The 17,735-nt window shown below is 27.6% G+C and overlaps 1 protein-coding gene and 1 non-coding gene across 2 annotated transcripts in view; one reads left to right on the forward strand and one right to left on the reverse strand.

Moving 5' to 3' along the window:
- Window positions 1-17,735, reverse strand: part of LOC129963693 (CD9 antigen-like) — a 119,970-nt gene that overhangs the window by 10,251 nt on the left and 91,984 nt on the right. The window contains exons 2-4 of the mRNA XM_056078203.1: window positions 6,477-6,671; window positions 665-739; window positions 469-567 (exon numbers count right to left, since the gene is read on the reverse strand). Of these exons, the coding sequence (XP_055934178.1) occupies window positions 469-567; window positions 665-739; window positions 6,477-6,671 (369 nt within the window). The remainder of the gene's footprint in view (window positions 1-468; window positions 568-664; window positions 740-6,476; window positions 6,672-17,735) is intronic.
- On the forward strand, window positions 1,974-2,047 carry Trnat-agu (transfer RNA threonine (anticodon AGU)). Its single transcript has one exon. It is a non-coding gene; the product is annotated as a tRNA-Thr (tRNA).

Genomic DNA, 17,735 nt, shown 5'->3' on the forward strand with positions numbered 1-17,735 from the left:
CGATTCCAAAAGTTGGCTAATGGTTGGTAGATACTAGTTGAAAACGGTGTAAGAGTTTGGGAATACATACTGGCTTGTTAGCCCTAACAATAAAGGGGAAAAAATTAGATGCGATCATTAATCAAGGAAGTGAAATATTACCTGTCCCAAAATGAGAACATTGGATGCTAATGGGGGAAAACATCATGTCAATAAGTTACATCCTTTCCGAGACAATATGTCAAAAATTAATAGCAATATGTATATTTATCCTTCCATTAAAAAATTATTTATTCATTTTTTACTGAAAAACCATTGAATTTTAAAATATCTCGCTTTTTTCCTCATTATTAAACTTGAAAATAAATATAATTCAATCAAATGATGTAAGTTAATCATCTTATACTGATAAAATCAAAAATTAAATTTATTTAAAGAATTTATATAAATAAATTCATAAAATATTAAGAAAAAAATATGAAATCTCACATCATGTTGAACAGCGTCGATCGTATTTTCCACAGATTTAGAAGCACCATATTCGTCTTTCACCATTTTGGTAACTTGCAATTCAATTATTTTGTTGACCTGTGGAAGAGTAAAATGTCTTAAAATTAAGAAAATCTTATACGCAAATTTTGAATTAAAGTGCATAAAAAACAATGAAGAAGAGAAATATAAATACCTCATCTTTATACATCCAAGCCCACACTCCACCTGTGATTTCAGCAGCGAATATCATTAATAAAAAGATGAAAAACTGTAAATAAAAGAGAATATTGTTAAGATACATTATAAATATTTACAGTAAAATTGTGATTGCTAGAACAATTAAAAAAAATCCGAATAAGTGAATAAAATCTTCCTCAAAAAATAAACAAAATAAAAACAAGTAAAGAAGAGGAACAATTGATTTTAAATGTTCAAGATATTATAATTTAATAAATATGTAAGCATACAATGTGTAAACAACACTGTTTTAGCATCCATTAAACTATCTTCAGCAAAGTTTGTTTTGCTCCTAAGAAATAAATTTTTTTCGCAAATTATCCGGATATTCGATTATTCGAATCTGATCTGGTCCTAATTAGTCAGGATATTTTGATTGCATTTTATTAATAAGTTCTGAAAAAAGGAAAAAGAACATTTAACTGGACACATCTTCGAGTACAATTTCGTACTACTAGATGGCGGCAGGAGTCATTTGCAATTTGAGAAACTTTAACGACATTAAACTTTTAAAGTTAAGTCATAATTAAATCTCTATTAAATGTTAATGATATTGTAAAAAACCTTATATGAAAATAAATTCCATAATTTGGCTATTGTTTGCTTATTCTTTATTCATTTTCCTATATTCAATTTCTCGTTTTAAACAATAAAGTATAATGCTTTAAAATCAATAATTTTCAAAAAAAAAATCAAACAATGAATTAAACAATTCTAAATTATCATCTCGTTAAAAAAAAAAAAAAAAAAAAACTAACCGTGAAAATTTATTGTAAAACTAATAAACAAAAAAGACCATATTAAAAATGATTATTAATTTTTAATAACCGCTATCATAATTGTAATCAGACGTGGATTTATCACATCACTAACGTTTCAATCTATAAATATGAAACTTGGAAGAAAAACACAATTATCATTTAAACTCTATGAAGTTCTTATGAAATGATGAACTAATATATTTTGATCAGAATATTAATGTCTTCCTTGTGAATCTTTAAAAATTATATATTTTGATAAATTAATTTCATAAGAAGTTTAAATAAGACAGATTATTCAAATTCTTCATAATATTTTACTATTACGAGAGTACTATTTAGAATTAAAAAGAAAAATATAGTTTTGCTAAAGTTATGTATTTGAAATCTCCATCCCCATTCAAAATAGTGCTCGGGAAATTGTTCTGCAAATTCCCAATATATCAGTGGTAGGCGAAATTTCATTCCTTTCGTGCTATTAAAACTAAATTCCGAGACGTCATCGAAGGCGCCGTGGCTTAGTTGGTTAAAGCGCCTGTCTAGTAAACAGGAGATCACGAGTTCGAATCTCGTCGGTGCCTACGGAGGGTTTATTTTGGAGACGTAACTAAAGTGTTTAGATTGCCTTGGATGAAAATGATGTAACAATTCTATACATTTTCTTTTCTTTTTTTTTTTTTTCCTTTCTTTCTTTTGACAATAATTCACTTTTTTATTTTCAATATAATTCTGTATTAAACTATGAAACGATCGAAATTGACAAGACTTCTTAAAATGATAAAAATTGTTATTCCGCGATATTATATAAAAGAATGTAATTTAAATTTCTGGAAATTTAATTCCTTCGCTTGTATTTATTATTCACAAGTCGCCTTTACCAACCGGCTGATTGGCTGGAATAACTGATTATACTTAATTTCAATTAAATCGTTTAGATATAACTTAATGTATTTGTCACTGATGTTTATCTTTAATTATTAATAATTTAAAAGTACTAATTTCTGTGTTAAAACATATCAAGTCAAAAAGCTTTTATATTTAAGTTTATTATTTATTATTGACCAATATTTTAATTCATCAAAATTAAGTAGAAAAGGTGAAATTTAAACTGTCCGAAAGGCAATACTTAGATATATATGTAGAACACGGCTGTCCTCAGCTATAATTCACATACCATCCCTAATTACATTAAATTTTCTTTTATCAGAGTCAAATGATGGCAAAAAATCGGATTTAAATGCGTTTAATTATAACGACAAGGTGCAAAATTACTGGAATCAAATGGGAATCCGAAATTTCTTAAGTTCATTGCAATAAATTGACTGACTTTTTCAGAAAAAAAAGTTTTAAAACCAATCTTGCAGTCAACAAAATAAATATCAAATAAAATATTCTAAATAAATGTTCAAAATAAATAAAAAGAATTTCAATTAAGCAAACAAACAATACAATTACGTAGAAAACCGGCTGGAATGACAATAACCTCCGCCATTACTTTAAAAAAATAATTTTATCGTTTAACTCGCCACTAAATCACATTCGATTAAAAAAATCAGTGTCAGTGCTCTCTTTTCGATTTTCTTTTGTGCTACCACAACAGGTGCTTTTAGGGCCGTTATGCATATGTAATAAGAGGAGGTATAAGATACTACGACTCGCCATTAACTAATTTTGACCAAAATGTAATTAAGTTCTACATTTTTTTATGTAAAAATCTCACGATTAAATTCATTAATCTTTTTTATTGTATTTCTACATTATCGAGTTTAATAAGTATTAGAAAAAAGTACAGAAAACCAATTCTTTGATGAATTTGGTCCAAATTTAATAAACAATTTAAATTTATATATTAAACTCATTGCTTTTTGGAGTTATCGCATTTATAATCACGAATTTCAGCCAAAATTTTGACAGAAATCTACAATTTGGGTATTAGTATAACATATCAAATTTCATCTACATACCTCGATTCACCTTTGAGTTTTGAAATTCCTAGACAGACAGATATAATTCCAGAAATGTTTTTAGGAGCCAGGCAAGTTCGAAATATAAAAATTCATCAAAATGTCGTTTTTCTGATTAAAATAATTTATCCTTGTATTCTTCATTTACAAAAAAAAAATAAAAATAACTTTTTAAGTCCATCCCACATCCTCTATTTCCATAAAAATCCTTTTCAAAATCGCCTTTACATTAAGAAAAATCGTTGAGAATTCTACGTAGGTTGAACTAATGCATGAATAAATGTGTCGCTTTTTCTTGCAAAAAGTAGGAAAAGTGCCCTCTCGAAAAAAAGGAAAAAAAGAAGAAAAAATGACGTAAGTGCTCTCATGTGACAGTTTGACGGGCGGCGAGATATATCGTAATTTGTTTAAACAATCTTGGCCTTTGAGGATTAAAATGAGGAGAGTCATGTAAACAGAAGGTCTAATGTGCAATTATAAGAGCTTCTCGCAAGTTGATAATGGGAGGGGCCTTTCATTACATGCACTCCATGAATCGAATCGACTCTGTGTGGCATCGTTAAAAGCTCACACAAGCCGCTAACAGTTGACAACTAACGTCAATTGCAGTTAATGCTGACAAGACATAATTATGTGGCCATGTGTGTCTGTGTGATAATTTGAAAATTCTGTCTGCTTGATGCTGAACCGTGATATTTTGATCTTTTTTTTTTTTTTCCCTACATAATTAAAAGATGAAATACTAGATTATATATGCAAAACTGCTTTAGATATTTTTCAGGTAATGATGCAACGACGGTTTTTATCTAGGGGGAGGGGACTTGCAACATACCATCCTTCTTTTTCCAAGTTACTCAAAAGTAAAAGTAAACGTGAGAGTGTAATGATTTTATTTTTAAAGTAAAACATTAAATCAAAATGTAATTTTTATTGCTTTTTAAAAACAAAATAATTATAAACAATATTAAAATCTATTTTATGAGTCAGTTTATGCTCAATAACAAATACTACAAGAATATTATATGTCAAGTTGATCATCGATGCTATCTGATAAATTTTAAACAGTTTTAATTTCGAAAAACCTTTCTCACATTTTGCGCCATTCAAGGAATTTTTTTAATATAAATTTTTAAAATTACAACAATATAAGGAGTGTTGCTTTCAGGCCTTACATTCAGAGAGACTTTTAACAGATCAGGAGACTTTCTATCCACATTTCTATTCCATCCTTTTTTAAGACAACAGCAATAAAATTCTGAAGTTTTTTTTTCTTTATAAAGTAAACTATTTTTCATCAAATACAATTATATGACAAGTAATTTACATTCAATAAATCAACCGAGAATACATAACTGTTACTTCTTAAAACTGATTTAACAAAGAAACACTTTCATGTAGAATTTGCTTTTCATTTGAAAACCAGAACCAAGCAAAATTTTATCTGGTATGCATTCTTCCCTTTTCTAAATAGATAAGAAATCGTTTTTCAACATGTCTTGTCTTGTCAACCGTCTTCGAAGTGCCACCCAAGACGAATAATATTTCCAACCACCTTTTAGTTACGCCACTGCTTTCAAGACAGTTTTAAAAATAACTAGCGGATGTTGTAAAAATATCTTGAAATGAGACCTTAGTAGTAAGAAGAAGAATAAAGTAAAATACTGCCAGTATACTGTAACGCAAATATAAAAAATCACAGAATGCAGTATGGCAATAAGACAGATTCATTCGCTCAAAACAACTTTTAACAAAAGGGAACTTACCCATGATTTGTGGGATTCAGCATTAAGAAATATTCTAGAATAATTATATGGAGTTTTGAAATATCTTAAAATGAGATTGCATATTAAAAGACCTATAATTGTATAGAAAATAAATATTGTATCTGAATAAGAATACACAGAATTTTGAGCTACATAAGAATACATAGAACGACTGATGGATTTTTCTTTGAACAGATTGGATCTAAAATTTAACATCCATTTGCATTTCTGATTATATGTTTTAGTTAGCCTAGTTCTACCCCTTTTCAGCGATTGAATTCACATAGAGACGGGTGGAGAGACTTCCAATTGACATATTTAATTCAAAATTTAAAATGAGTCAACAAACTTTGAGTTAAGACCGCATACCAAATTTCTAGGCGTGCCAAATTTCTAGTTCAAAGCGATGTTGAAGTATCATAAATGTTGCATGTGATATTTTACATTTTTAAGAGGACAGTGGAACAGTCTATTAGGCCCTTCTGCTTATTATTCGCTTAAGATTATAAAATTTTTAATGCATATATATTAAAATATAAATATGTCAAAATTTCTATATCAAAATATATTATTTTTTAAAAAATTAAAAGATATCTAATTTTTAAAAATTTCAAAACATTCCAGGCGATTTTATTTTTAATTTCTTCTGGTCCCCCCCCCCCTAATAACAAATGTAAATTTATTTGAAACAAAATTGTGCATGATTTTGCAATTCCAATTAAATACTAATTTTTTTTTTATGCACACTTACTGAATTTACATAAGAATTTTATGTTTTTATGAACTAAATTTGACTTTTAAACATTTAAAAAAAAACTCGAAATATAAAATGTATACCCTATTTTCTTTTAATGTTTAACTGAAATACTGTTTAACTAAATAATCAATTCTATTTAATTTCTTCACAAATTAAGATACCTTGAGCATTTCAAAGATATTTAAATCTAATTAAAACATTATTCTGAGAAAAGTCATTAAGTTGTATTTTTCCCCCTTTTAACTCTTCAAATATTTATTTTGTTGAATAATACATTTTATAACATTATTTTAGTTTAATATAAAATTCGGTAATGGAACAATAAAAATAAAAATTCATGTTTTCGTCCATTTTTGCTTATTTCAAAGCTTTTTGTCTCAATAAACAACTCAAAAAATTCTTTAATGACAGAAGCGTATAGATAAAACAGTATTTTAACAAAAAATAAAACCATTAAAAATCACACTCAAATAATTTTTTTTGAATGACACCACAATCATACTGAAATATAGAAATTAAGGAATACCGTTCCAAGCATGCATGGACTTTCTTGTAAGGCTCCACAACATCCTAGTAGCCCTATAAGAAACATGATTGCTCCAGCTGCCATAAGGACGAAGATAGCCACAAAGTACATGTAGCTGTCATCAGTGTTACCCAAGTACACGGAACTGTCGAAATAAAGCCAGATGGAGACGGCGAGAACACCGATTCCAGTTAACTAAAAGAGGGGGAAAAAGAAGGAAATCATATTATATAAATAAATATGATAAAAACACATCTTTATGCGCATATTAAAAAGTGGCTTTTTTAAAAAAAATTTTTAGTTCTAAATTTGTAATTCATGATGATAAATATTATCAAAATTAAATTTTTCTAAAGCTCTCATGAGGAATTATTAGGCCTAATTCATAATTAAGTTTTGAAAAGATTGCATTAGTGCACAATAAACAAAAACACATAAAGGTACAAAATTTCGTAACGCGAGGAAATCAGCAAATGAATGAAAAATCTATTACATTTTTTTTTTCAAATATAAAATTAGTGAAGCAAAAATGAGCAAAATAATACTCTTTTAAGAAACATATTAATAAAAAAAATTATGAAAATTAAAATTGATTTATTTCTTCCCTCTTCTCCCCAGTTCACTAATCATATAAAAAATTAAAGAGCTTATGTTAGAAAGATATAAGCTCTTTAATTTATTATCATGCCGAAAAGTTGGAAACCAAATAATTGGAATACAAACTCAGTTTGAGTAGAAATACGGCATGACTTTCAATACATTTTGTATACAATTAGCATCTATATGCCACCGTAAAATTAAAAACATAATTAAATTATTCATTAATTTTCCGAATTTTTCATGTAACACAAAGTATTGCAAGCTTTTTTTTTTTTCTTTTTTTTTGCATGCTTTAGTAAATAACTTTAATAAAAAATTAATTATGCAATTTACTTTTGCTTGTTAGCTATATATTTAAAAGAATTAAAAGAAAAAAAAAATAACCAGTCCCCGAACCCAACCCATAGGCCTAATTTCATCAGTTTTTATCTCATATGAAAACTCATGCTCTCTAAATAAGTCATCAATGGTTGACTGTAATCCCATTCCGATTTGCAAGAGAAATCTCAAAACAATACTTTATAGTACATTCTTTAACAGAAAAAAAAAACACATAAAGAGTTATTAATTGTAAACTTTTGTTTCATTGTAACCAAATAATTGTTAACTTTTATTTCGTATGAAAGTCGTGACCTTCAGATAAATCGTCAACTGTTGCTTACGAGAGAAATCTCAAAAACATTCTTCATTGTACATTTTCTATAGGGAAAAAACTATTGCAATAATTGTATATATTTCCCAAATTTTTATTTCCTTTGGAGATAGATGGCGTTTACATACGTCAACAATGATCGTCTACTCTTCCTTCTCCTCTATTTTCTAGAGATAAGGTCTTGTCTTGACATATTTCCCAGCATCAGCAACTGGACCAATTTCGTCAATCAATTCCGTCACTTTGCGTGTGAGGGAATTAAAATCATGACCAATCAGAATGCTCCCTTTTTGTTGCGCAAGGACACTCTAAAATAACTCTTTCAGTTGGTTGACATTGTAAAAATTCAGATTTAAAAAAATTGCAAAATTAAATTTTAAAACTTGCTATATTTGGAAATTAATTTCAAAGTAGAATTTTCATTATATTTATACACTCTTATATAGTATACACTCTTTAAGTATTCACGTGCCATAATTTATAGCAGATTGGTTCATTCAAATACATGTTTTTCAATTTTAACAAATGACAAGAGAACCCTTTTTTAAAAGCATTCTATATTAATAATCTAAGTGAAAAAGTTGGTAATCGAAGATGGCTAATTAAAAAAAAAGGAGGGGGGGAGGAATTATTTCGTCTAAATAAATATAAAAACATGCAGATAATCGGTACTATTATTTCACTCAATCCACACGCCTCAATCCACACTTTGGAAAACAGGAAATCGAGCAACACGGTCAAACGTGTTATCGTAATGGGCTTCTGTTCCACCAAACTCCTAACCTTTGACAGAAAAATGCAACCCATGCTAGACAGGGCAGAAATATATATCTCCCTTCCGATTACATTGATTTTATGTATGTGGCGTAAAAAAATTATGACCGCAATAACTTCTGTATAAATACTAATAGAATAACAAAGATTTGCTTCCTCAATGCCTGATCTGATGCATTAAGAATCCTATAAAGAATGTAACTCATGATTTTACCATACTATTTATAGACTTGCGTACGATTAGTATATTGCGACATGCATTTTGAAAGAAAAAATCGTTCAAAAAGATTTAAAGGGCAAATGGAATTAAAGCAGTCAACATCTTAGCAAATGTAATTATCTCTTTAATAGGCGATATGCACATCTTTTTTTTTCTTCAAAATTTCATTTAGATATTTAACTATTCAAAATCGTAACACTCATTCTCAATAACTTAGGAACATATCATTCCAAAAAACTATTTACATGACACTTTAAAATTTAAAAAAAAAATAAGCTTTTTAGTGATGCTCAATTAATTTTTTATCTTTAATATTAGTAAATTTTTAAAAATAATTTTAAGCATACTTTTAAAGCAATACCTTTTATTTGCTTCAGTTATTCTTACATTTAAGTGAGCAATGATATTTTTGGTGTGCATTACTGCATCATTTCTGTACTTACTGTCTTTACTGTATAGTTAAGAACAAATTCTAAAAACACGTAGTAAGTCAAAAACAATAACAGTACGTAATGTTTCAAATTAAAGGTTTGAACTTCCTTAAGTAAAAAAGATGTATAAAATACAAATGGCAACAATAACAATGGTAACAGCCATTATAAGTTGGAAATTTATTATTGCAATTTCATAAAATTGGTGCAGATGGAAATAAGTCAATGCAACTAATTTCTTAAAAAACAATAAATTAATTAATTGACAACATTTCTGCATTACATTCAACATTTATTCATTTAAGCATTCATTCAGCATTTAATTCAACATTTCTGTAATTACATGGTGAGAGCGTAATGAAATAACATGAAATGGAGAATTTAAAGTTTAATTTTTCCGCTAAAAATGATCGTGATGAAATAATATGTTTCTAAGGTAATTTCTTTCATTTTTTATTATTTCTTTAGGAGAATTTTACTTATTACTATGTTTTCAGCAAGTAACATTCATGAATTATTCACTTTGTAAAATCAGTATAAGTTTGACTTATTTATAATATATTTCAATTTTATTGAATTATATGAAAAATTATAGATACCGAAAATTTTAAAGTAGTTTTGTTAAGTTCAGAGTTAAGGCCCATTTGCAGTCTCGGACATATTAAAAAAAATTCCACTGTAGCTTCTACTTAACATAACAATATCAAATTAGGTACATGAACAAATGCTAAAGAAAAGTAAAACCTAGAAGAATATTTTTTTAAAAAAATGCTAGCTAAATGATGTTTTCAATGAATAAATAATTTTAAAATCTATAAAAAAATTAAAATATTTATAAATCTTTTACAATATTTCAAACTGAGTAGGAAAAAGAATCAGAATACTAGCGACTAATGTTAATATTTTTTTTTTTTTTTTTTTTTTGAAGTTTCTAAGTACCATGTAAAAAGCCATTATCAATATTTTGTTACCAATTAAATTTTTATTTATATTAAACAGACTTTTAAACACAGCTATTTCTTTCAAAACTAAGTTGTCCCACAAACAAATAAAAAAAAATGTTAGGTATCTTAAAATTAATTCCTGAACTAAATTTTGCAGTTTCATAGTGAAATCATTCCACAACTTTTATTTCTAAGAGAAATGCAATTATTGAATTTATCTATCACAATCTTCGAATGAAATTTTAAAAAAAAACACACACACACAGTTAAATAAAGCTGTTACATATTTTATTCTTTGAATATGCAAAAATCAATGTAAAACTAATAAATTAATTCCATTAATGAAATAAAAAATGATTAACTGCAGTTTAAGGGTATTGAATTACATATCTTAAAATGAATTCTAAAACAAAATTTTATGTCTCTAAAGAATAATATCTTATTTCTGTCGCAAGAGAACTATAAGAATAATGGAATTGCAATAATAAATAATAATGATAATAATGCAATTGCAATAATAAAAAAAATATTGCGTATCATCTAGAATAAAAAATAAAAAGTGATACTAAATATAATAAAAACAAGGGATATAACAAAAAATAAACAAGTTGATTTTACTTGTAATGTTCAATTATTTAGAAATAATTTTCTATAAAAAGTAAAACACCTTTTTACTTTGTTTTTTATATAGCTTTATTATTTTAAAAATATAAACGATAAAGTATTTATTAATTAGTCATTTTGAGCATATCTAATTAAATAAATCCAATATACGAAATTGAGCTTAAAATGAAAATTTATCATTTGATTCATACTAATCTCTTTTGATTAGTTTTACGCTCAGCTGACTTCAGCAAAATATAGATTATAATATTTTAATAAATATAACATACACATTGAAACATCACTAAAGAAAGACATTTAACAATTAATCGGATTATAAATTATAGTCTTTTCATGGTCATTTTTTAAAAATCATTTAGTAACAAGTAATAAGGCGAAACATTAGAAGCATGCGTTATGGCGGTAACATACCATCCTGAGATTCATTACATGATCGTAAAAGAGTAATTTTTAACAAACGGTACAGACTATTAATCACTTAACGTTATGTCTTTCCGGAAGAAAAGAACAAATTTAAGTAACGTGAAACTGAAGACTCTCCATCATTTTAATTGGTCTGCTTCATGGTTTCAATCTAATCACTTGCAGAAGCAATGACTAGTACCGTCAGGTGATATTTATGGCAGTGGTCTTAACTACAGATCTCAACTACGTGATTCTACAAGAAAAGGAACAGGAAGTTAAGACTTTAAGCCATTCTTTATATTTAAACAGTTGAATAAGAGAGAAAAAATTCTAGTAATTTTTTTTAACAAAATGTGTTTTAGAGATAAATCAAAATGCTGAAAACAAAGTGTATCAATGAAATGCATTAGCCAACATTAAAAATCATGTAACGTCCAAAGCAATACCAGCATTAGAAGTACGATAAAGAGAGATTCTAGAAATAATTGAAATTAGAAGAATTTAATTTTCTCCCCAAAAAACCCAACGTGATAATTATCTATAAAATTCGGGAATTTCGCATTTTTAAAATAGTTTAATTTCAAATAAAAATAAAAAAATTATAAACAAAAATAGTGAAGGTTATAGCAGAGCTATAACTATAGAATTGGAGACCCTGGCGAAACAAATGATAATAGGACCTAAGTCTTTGTAATTTAACCAAACCTTAGCCAAAGTTTTTTCTTATTATGATCGATCAATTTTTTTAATGATCAAAGTAATTTTTAATTAAAAATTTTTTGACAAATACCTCACTGGTGTGTATTATTACACGTTATATTTGATTCCTGTTTAATCCAATCAAGATGAAAAGAATATCCGAAATTATTCAGTGTTTTATCTATTCTGATTAGGACATCGATACATTCGAAAGCATTATTTTTTTATTCTATTAGAAGAATGAAAATATAAACAGCAAAGCTTAATTTTTTAAAAATAAAATCAGATTTTTTTTAAAAAAATTGTCATTATCTCTTTGGATCCTTTCTAAGGTTTTGTCCCAGGTAGTTGTTAAAAATCTGGTTATAGCCAATAAAAAAGAAATAAAGAAATTTGTAAATGTTTTTCTAAAATGCAATAATATCTGTTCAGTACATTTTTTTGTTTTTAGTAAATTGTTTTTGTTTTGTTTCCGATTTCAAGTTATTTTCCTGAAGTCGTAGGTATTCGACATCATATCGCCGAAGTCGGATTTTTCCTATCCCCGTCCCAATCCGATCGTATAAAAGGACTTCTTTCTTCCTTTGGCAGAACAGAATCCACCAAATGAAAAGTTTCTATATCACGTGATTCGAGATCTCAGCTATTATTTGAGTCAGCTAACAGTAGACTGAAGAATGGTTTAATGTTAAATCGCGATATAAAACATATTGGTACCATGACAGAGGATTTTTTTTTTCCATTTCTTTTTGTATTAAATAATATGAATTACATTCGATTATTACATGTTTTGTCACTTACATTCAAGAAAAGAATAAATATAAATTGATGGTTTCTGGAAAGGTTAAGACAATAAAAGTGCTGTAATTCTCGTTAACTATTATTTAATATTTAAATGCTGACATTTTTTTAAATATTTTCAAATTTATTGTTAATATTATAAACATAATATTATTCTAAAAATTCCGAAATCTTATTAAAAAATTTGATCTGTGTCATTACATAGGATATCTAAAGTAAGTTTAAAAAAAAAAAACTCTAAGTATGTCACTTACGAACATTCCTTTGAATAACAATAATAACAAAAAAAAAAAAGAAAGATCCGTTTTGAATATGTTTTATGGTAATAGAAAAGAAAAGGCTTACAAATTAATTTACAAATGGCAAGTGAAAAAAACTATATATGCAGAAAATACACTCGAATTAAATAGAAAATTTACAGAGGAAAAAAAAATAAAAGACTTGGAATATTTTCCGGAATATAAAGCATGCACCGCGCTAGAAAAATTCCAGTACTTGGACCGGTTTCACTACAGGATGACCACTGTTGCAGCTAAAGGATCCCATTTCCTAGAAAATAGTGAGGGATCGGGGTAATCTAACACTGCCACACAGATTCCAGAAAGATTCCGAGAAAGTGGGCATTCGATGCTGGAATTGACAACCACAGCGTGTCAACAACCCATGTTCTTGATGGCACAAGTTGAAAAAGAAGAAACGCATTTCTACTCTCCAGCGACTGAAAGAACGACTATTGATAAACGTTACGCAGCGAATTAGCCATTCACATATTTTACTCGTGTTTAAATATTTATTACTTACTTTAAAAAAAATTGATATACTCGGAAACATAAAATAAACTTTATAACGCGTGCTTGTATAAAAGAATTTGGCTAATTTTAAGATGTAGATAGAACAATGAAAATTCAATTTATGCCCAAATGGATCTATAGACAAATGTAGTAGAAAACGATAATTTTAAACTTAGAAATATAACAGCGATGGTTATACTTTTAAATCGCACTTTTTTAATAAATAATATATAATTAACAAAATAAGTAGTAACCAATTTGAACAGATAAAGTTATAATAATTATATAACCTTTACAATTAAAAAAAAATAATAATTTCAATAAATGAACAGGATTCAAAGTACAGAATACATAAGTTGCAAAATAAACTTCAAAATAAAGAATATTTTAACCAATTACCATAAACAAAGTTATTTAAAAAAAAAAAAATATATTGCATTTTTAATTGAACTCAAAAGTTTTCAAGTGAATAAAGGATCTGAAAAAGATTACTTACACACCATTAGAAAGGACACAAATTACAGATTATTTTATTGGTTTTTGAATTTAGAAATAAAAATGTTATTTTGATTTCGAATTATCCAAAATAATTTCGAAGTATGTTCATAGGAAGTTTAGAGAACTGGAAAAGAAATTTGAATTACAGATGAATCCGAATAAAATGAATTATCTATTTTACAATACAATGTACTAGCACATCAACGATTTTAACTGAATAAATATGGTGAAATCAAATTTTTTATTCTTTTATTCTTCAAAAAGAATATTAATACAAAAAATAACATTTCAATAATTATTCCATGAATAAGAAAGAACACTTCAAACCGACATTTAAATTAATTTATGCACATATAAAAACTTGTTCATTATCAGAAGTAGCTGAATTTTGGCTATTATTGTCCATACTCTGTTGTTAACACCGCCGACAAATAGAATAGTAAACATCGCTAATCCTCTAAGATTGGGTACCTTTTCTTTTATGCCCGCTTTCAAACCGGATAACTGTAATCCTTCTAGAGCTATAAACATGATGATCCAAAGCCCCCAACAAAAAGAAATTACCCAACATTAGCTTTTTGGTGTGTGTAGTAATTTCTACTGTTTTCTTAGCTCTAAAAATATTTCTTGTAAAATTTTGTCCAGAGAAGTCACCTATTAATTCATATTTAGCTAATACATTAAATCTGATGATAATTAATTTCAGTTATTAAGTTTGGATAAATATTTGAATAATAATTATTAAAAAATATGCATTTATGGCGACAAATTGCTTTATTTTACAGTGAAATCAATCCAACTAAATGTATGAAAAAAATTCATTTGCTATGTTTCATAAAATCACTGACAAATACATCTAATGAACCGAAATTTGTAAAATAATACGAAAACAAAAATAATGAAATTCACTATAAAAATATTTAAAAAATTTCTAATATCCCCAATTGCCCCGAGGAATATAACAATTACAAAACCGAAAAAAAAATTATGTGCCTAAATTAACAGCATTTATTGATTAATAAATTTTAATTTATATGACTCAGATTCAATGATGGATACTGGTAGGCAAATGACCCGCTGTGCCTTGTACATGAAGAATAAGCAGAGGAATTCTGAGACAACAGACTTTTCCTAAACATAACTGCGACCGGACCTCAATATTTCAGACTAATACAGCTAGATAATGACTTTCTAGATAAATCTAGAAGTATGAAGTCATAATTTAATAAATACAGAAATAATGAAAATAGTTTTTTTAAAATCAGATTTGCATAATAAAAATGAAATTTTATTCCATTCTATTTTTAGAAGTGTAGTCAATTAAAAGTGAATTAATTTGACTTTTTAATTGATAATTTGACGAAAATGATTTAAACTTTCACAATCCGATATTTAATAACTATTTATTTTTCTAAAAAAAAAAATTCATCTTAAATTCAAACATGCTATTAGATATTCATAAAGAAAGTATAAATAATGTTGTATAAGAATTAACAAGAGATAAAAAAAAGATTCAAGGCAATAATCCTGACAAAAGAATGCACTCATAAAAACATAACAAAAATTTTAAAAAAACATTTACACTAAAAAAATGTATATTAAAATTGATTTTAAGATAAAATGTTAAAGAAAAAAAATTCATTCCCAAGGTTTATTTTTCCCTCCGTTCTTCCTTTTTCCCTCCACCCCTTTAAAAAAAAGTATCATTCAACTCAGAAAAGGTGGTTGAACACATCCAAAAGCTTACTTTTAGAATACAAAAGAACACGCGTACCCAACCCAAACACTCAGTAGCCAGCTGTCTCTCAAATCGACAACAAAAAAAAACTTAATTTTTTAAGAGGCACCCATTGTTTTTTCAACAATCCACTTGCTGTTCTTCGTCAGACGATGTCTTAAAGCCTCCAACACGTCCTAGACACCCTTGCCGAAACGAAAAAAACACCGTCGCAACACACACACAAAAAAAAAGAAAACAAAAAAAAAAGTTCATGATTTTCGGCAGGCAGCAAAAGAGAAAGAACTGAGGAGATGGCAAGTAAGGAGAGCTGGCGTGAAAGTGGCACATATATTTTGTTCATTATTTATTTATTTCTCCACCCAACGGCCCACCCCCTCTTAGGAAGCGGCAAGAGCATTCATCTTGCACAGTTTCTGTCAAGGTCGCGACATTTGGGGAGCTGCCACCAGAAGAGAACGCCTAGCGATTACCCTGTACCTCCTGTTCACATATCACGTAACAAGACACCATTCGAAGATGCGTTTCTCCTTCTCTTTCTCTCACTGCCTGCCTCCTTATTCAGATTCGGTTGGTTTGAAAAAGAAAACCGTCGATTCCTTGATTTGATTCTCGCTCATGGCAAACTCTTCGTCCTCGATCGAAGAAGACGGAAGCAACGGCAGGCCTTTTTGCTTGTTGAGGAATGATCCCCCGCCATTTTCGGGTTCTAACTCATTGATAACATATTTATGATGGCATCTGATTTCATGATTGGATGGAGATCTTCATCTGAAAACTAGCGGAATGCAGTCGGCGGTTGGAAATGAAGGCGCACTTCAGCTCCTGAAGTCATAGTGAACAAAGTTGAGTCAAACTTTTTCTAGTTGGAGACTTCTTTCAACTGGTGGATAAGATTAGAGGAAGGGCCATTCCACGATCATACATATATACATACCAGTTCATTTTAATATATAACTTTTAAACTATTCATATTTATAAATAAGGGATTTTTCAACTTTTATAGTTTTTTCAAAAAAGATCATCCATCCATGCGCAATACATTTTTCTGAGTGCAGCATTATTGAATGATAAATTTATATAATAATAATTAGTCCTCTCTTTGTTCGAAAATGTGATTCAAATAAGATGATTAACAAAAATACATATTTAATAACTAATACGCTTTGTTTGTATCAGGCAATAATTCATAAGCAACAGCAAATAAACTTTTGGATGAATTTTTTTTAAAAATAAGGAAAGCAATTATTTGGAATTAAATAAAATAACATTCGTGAAAATGGGAGTTTTGATTAAATTAGTGTCATTTGGCAATGTCAGAATATCAAACTGAAGTAGTTGAAGTTTTTATAAGATTCTTGTTAATTCGAGAATACTTCGTCTTGCGGTACGGTTATCAATGAATTTAATAAGTTCTCAAGATGCTCTAGATAAAGTTAGATCCCACGAAAAATAAAATTACTTTCTATTTTAAATTAGGATTATGTATATTATTAGTAAATTCATTTTTATTATTTAACTAATATTACAATTATTTCTATGTCTATACCATAGATTCATAAAAAAATATTCCGATATATACACTAAATTTTCGAATAGAATTAGTGTATCATTTTTTCCAGGTTACAATGAAATGTATCGATACAAAATGACTTTCTGAAGTAATTTTGTTTTATAAAATCGAAGAATCTGATAAAATGAGGGATTTTTGTGATTTCAAAAAACATACCAGCCACCTTGGAATTATAATCAATAATAAATAGTTCTGTTATAAATAATTTTTTTAAATAAATGGAAATTTCATTAACAAAAAACACTTTCTAAGAAAAACTTAATTAAACAGAATTATTCAGACCATTTTAATTGAATATTTCAAATAAGGATGACTGTTTTAATAATGTTTGTTTTCTGCCGATACAGAATTTGACACAAACATTCGCCATTAATATTTTCAAGATTTTTATATGAATGCAAGTGACAATAAAATCTTATTACCATGAATATATAAGTTCCATCATCTTTGAAATAAAAATAACTAGATAATCGTGTTTATAATCTTATTAATCGTCTATAGTACTTTTG

Source organism: Argiope bruennichi, chromosome 1 (assembly GCF_947563725.1).
Source record: "Argiope bruennichi chromosome 1, qqArgBrue1.1, whole genome shotgun sequence".
Lineage (NCBI taxonomy): Eukaryota > Metazoa > Arthropoda > Arachnida > Araneae > Araneidae > Argiope > Argiope bruennichi.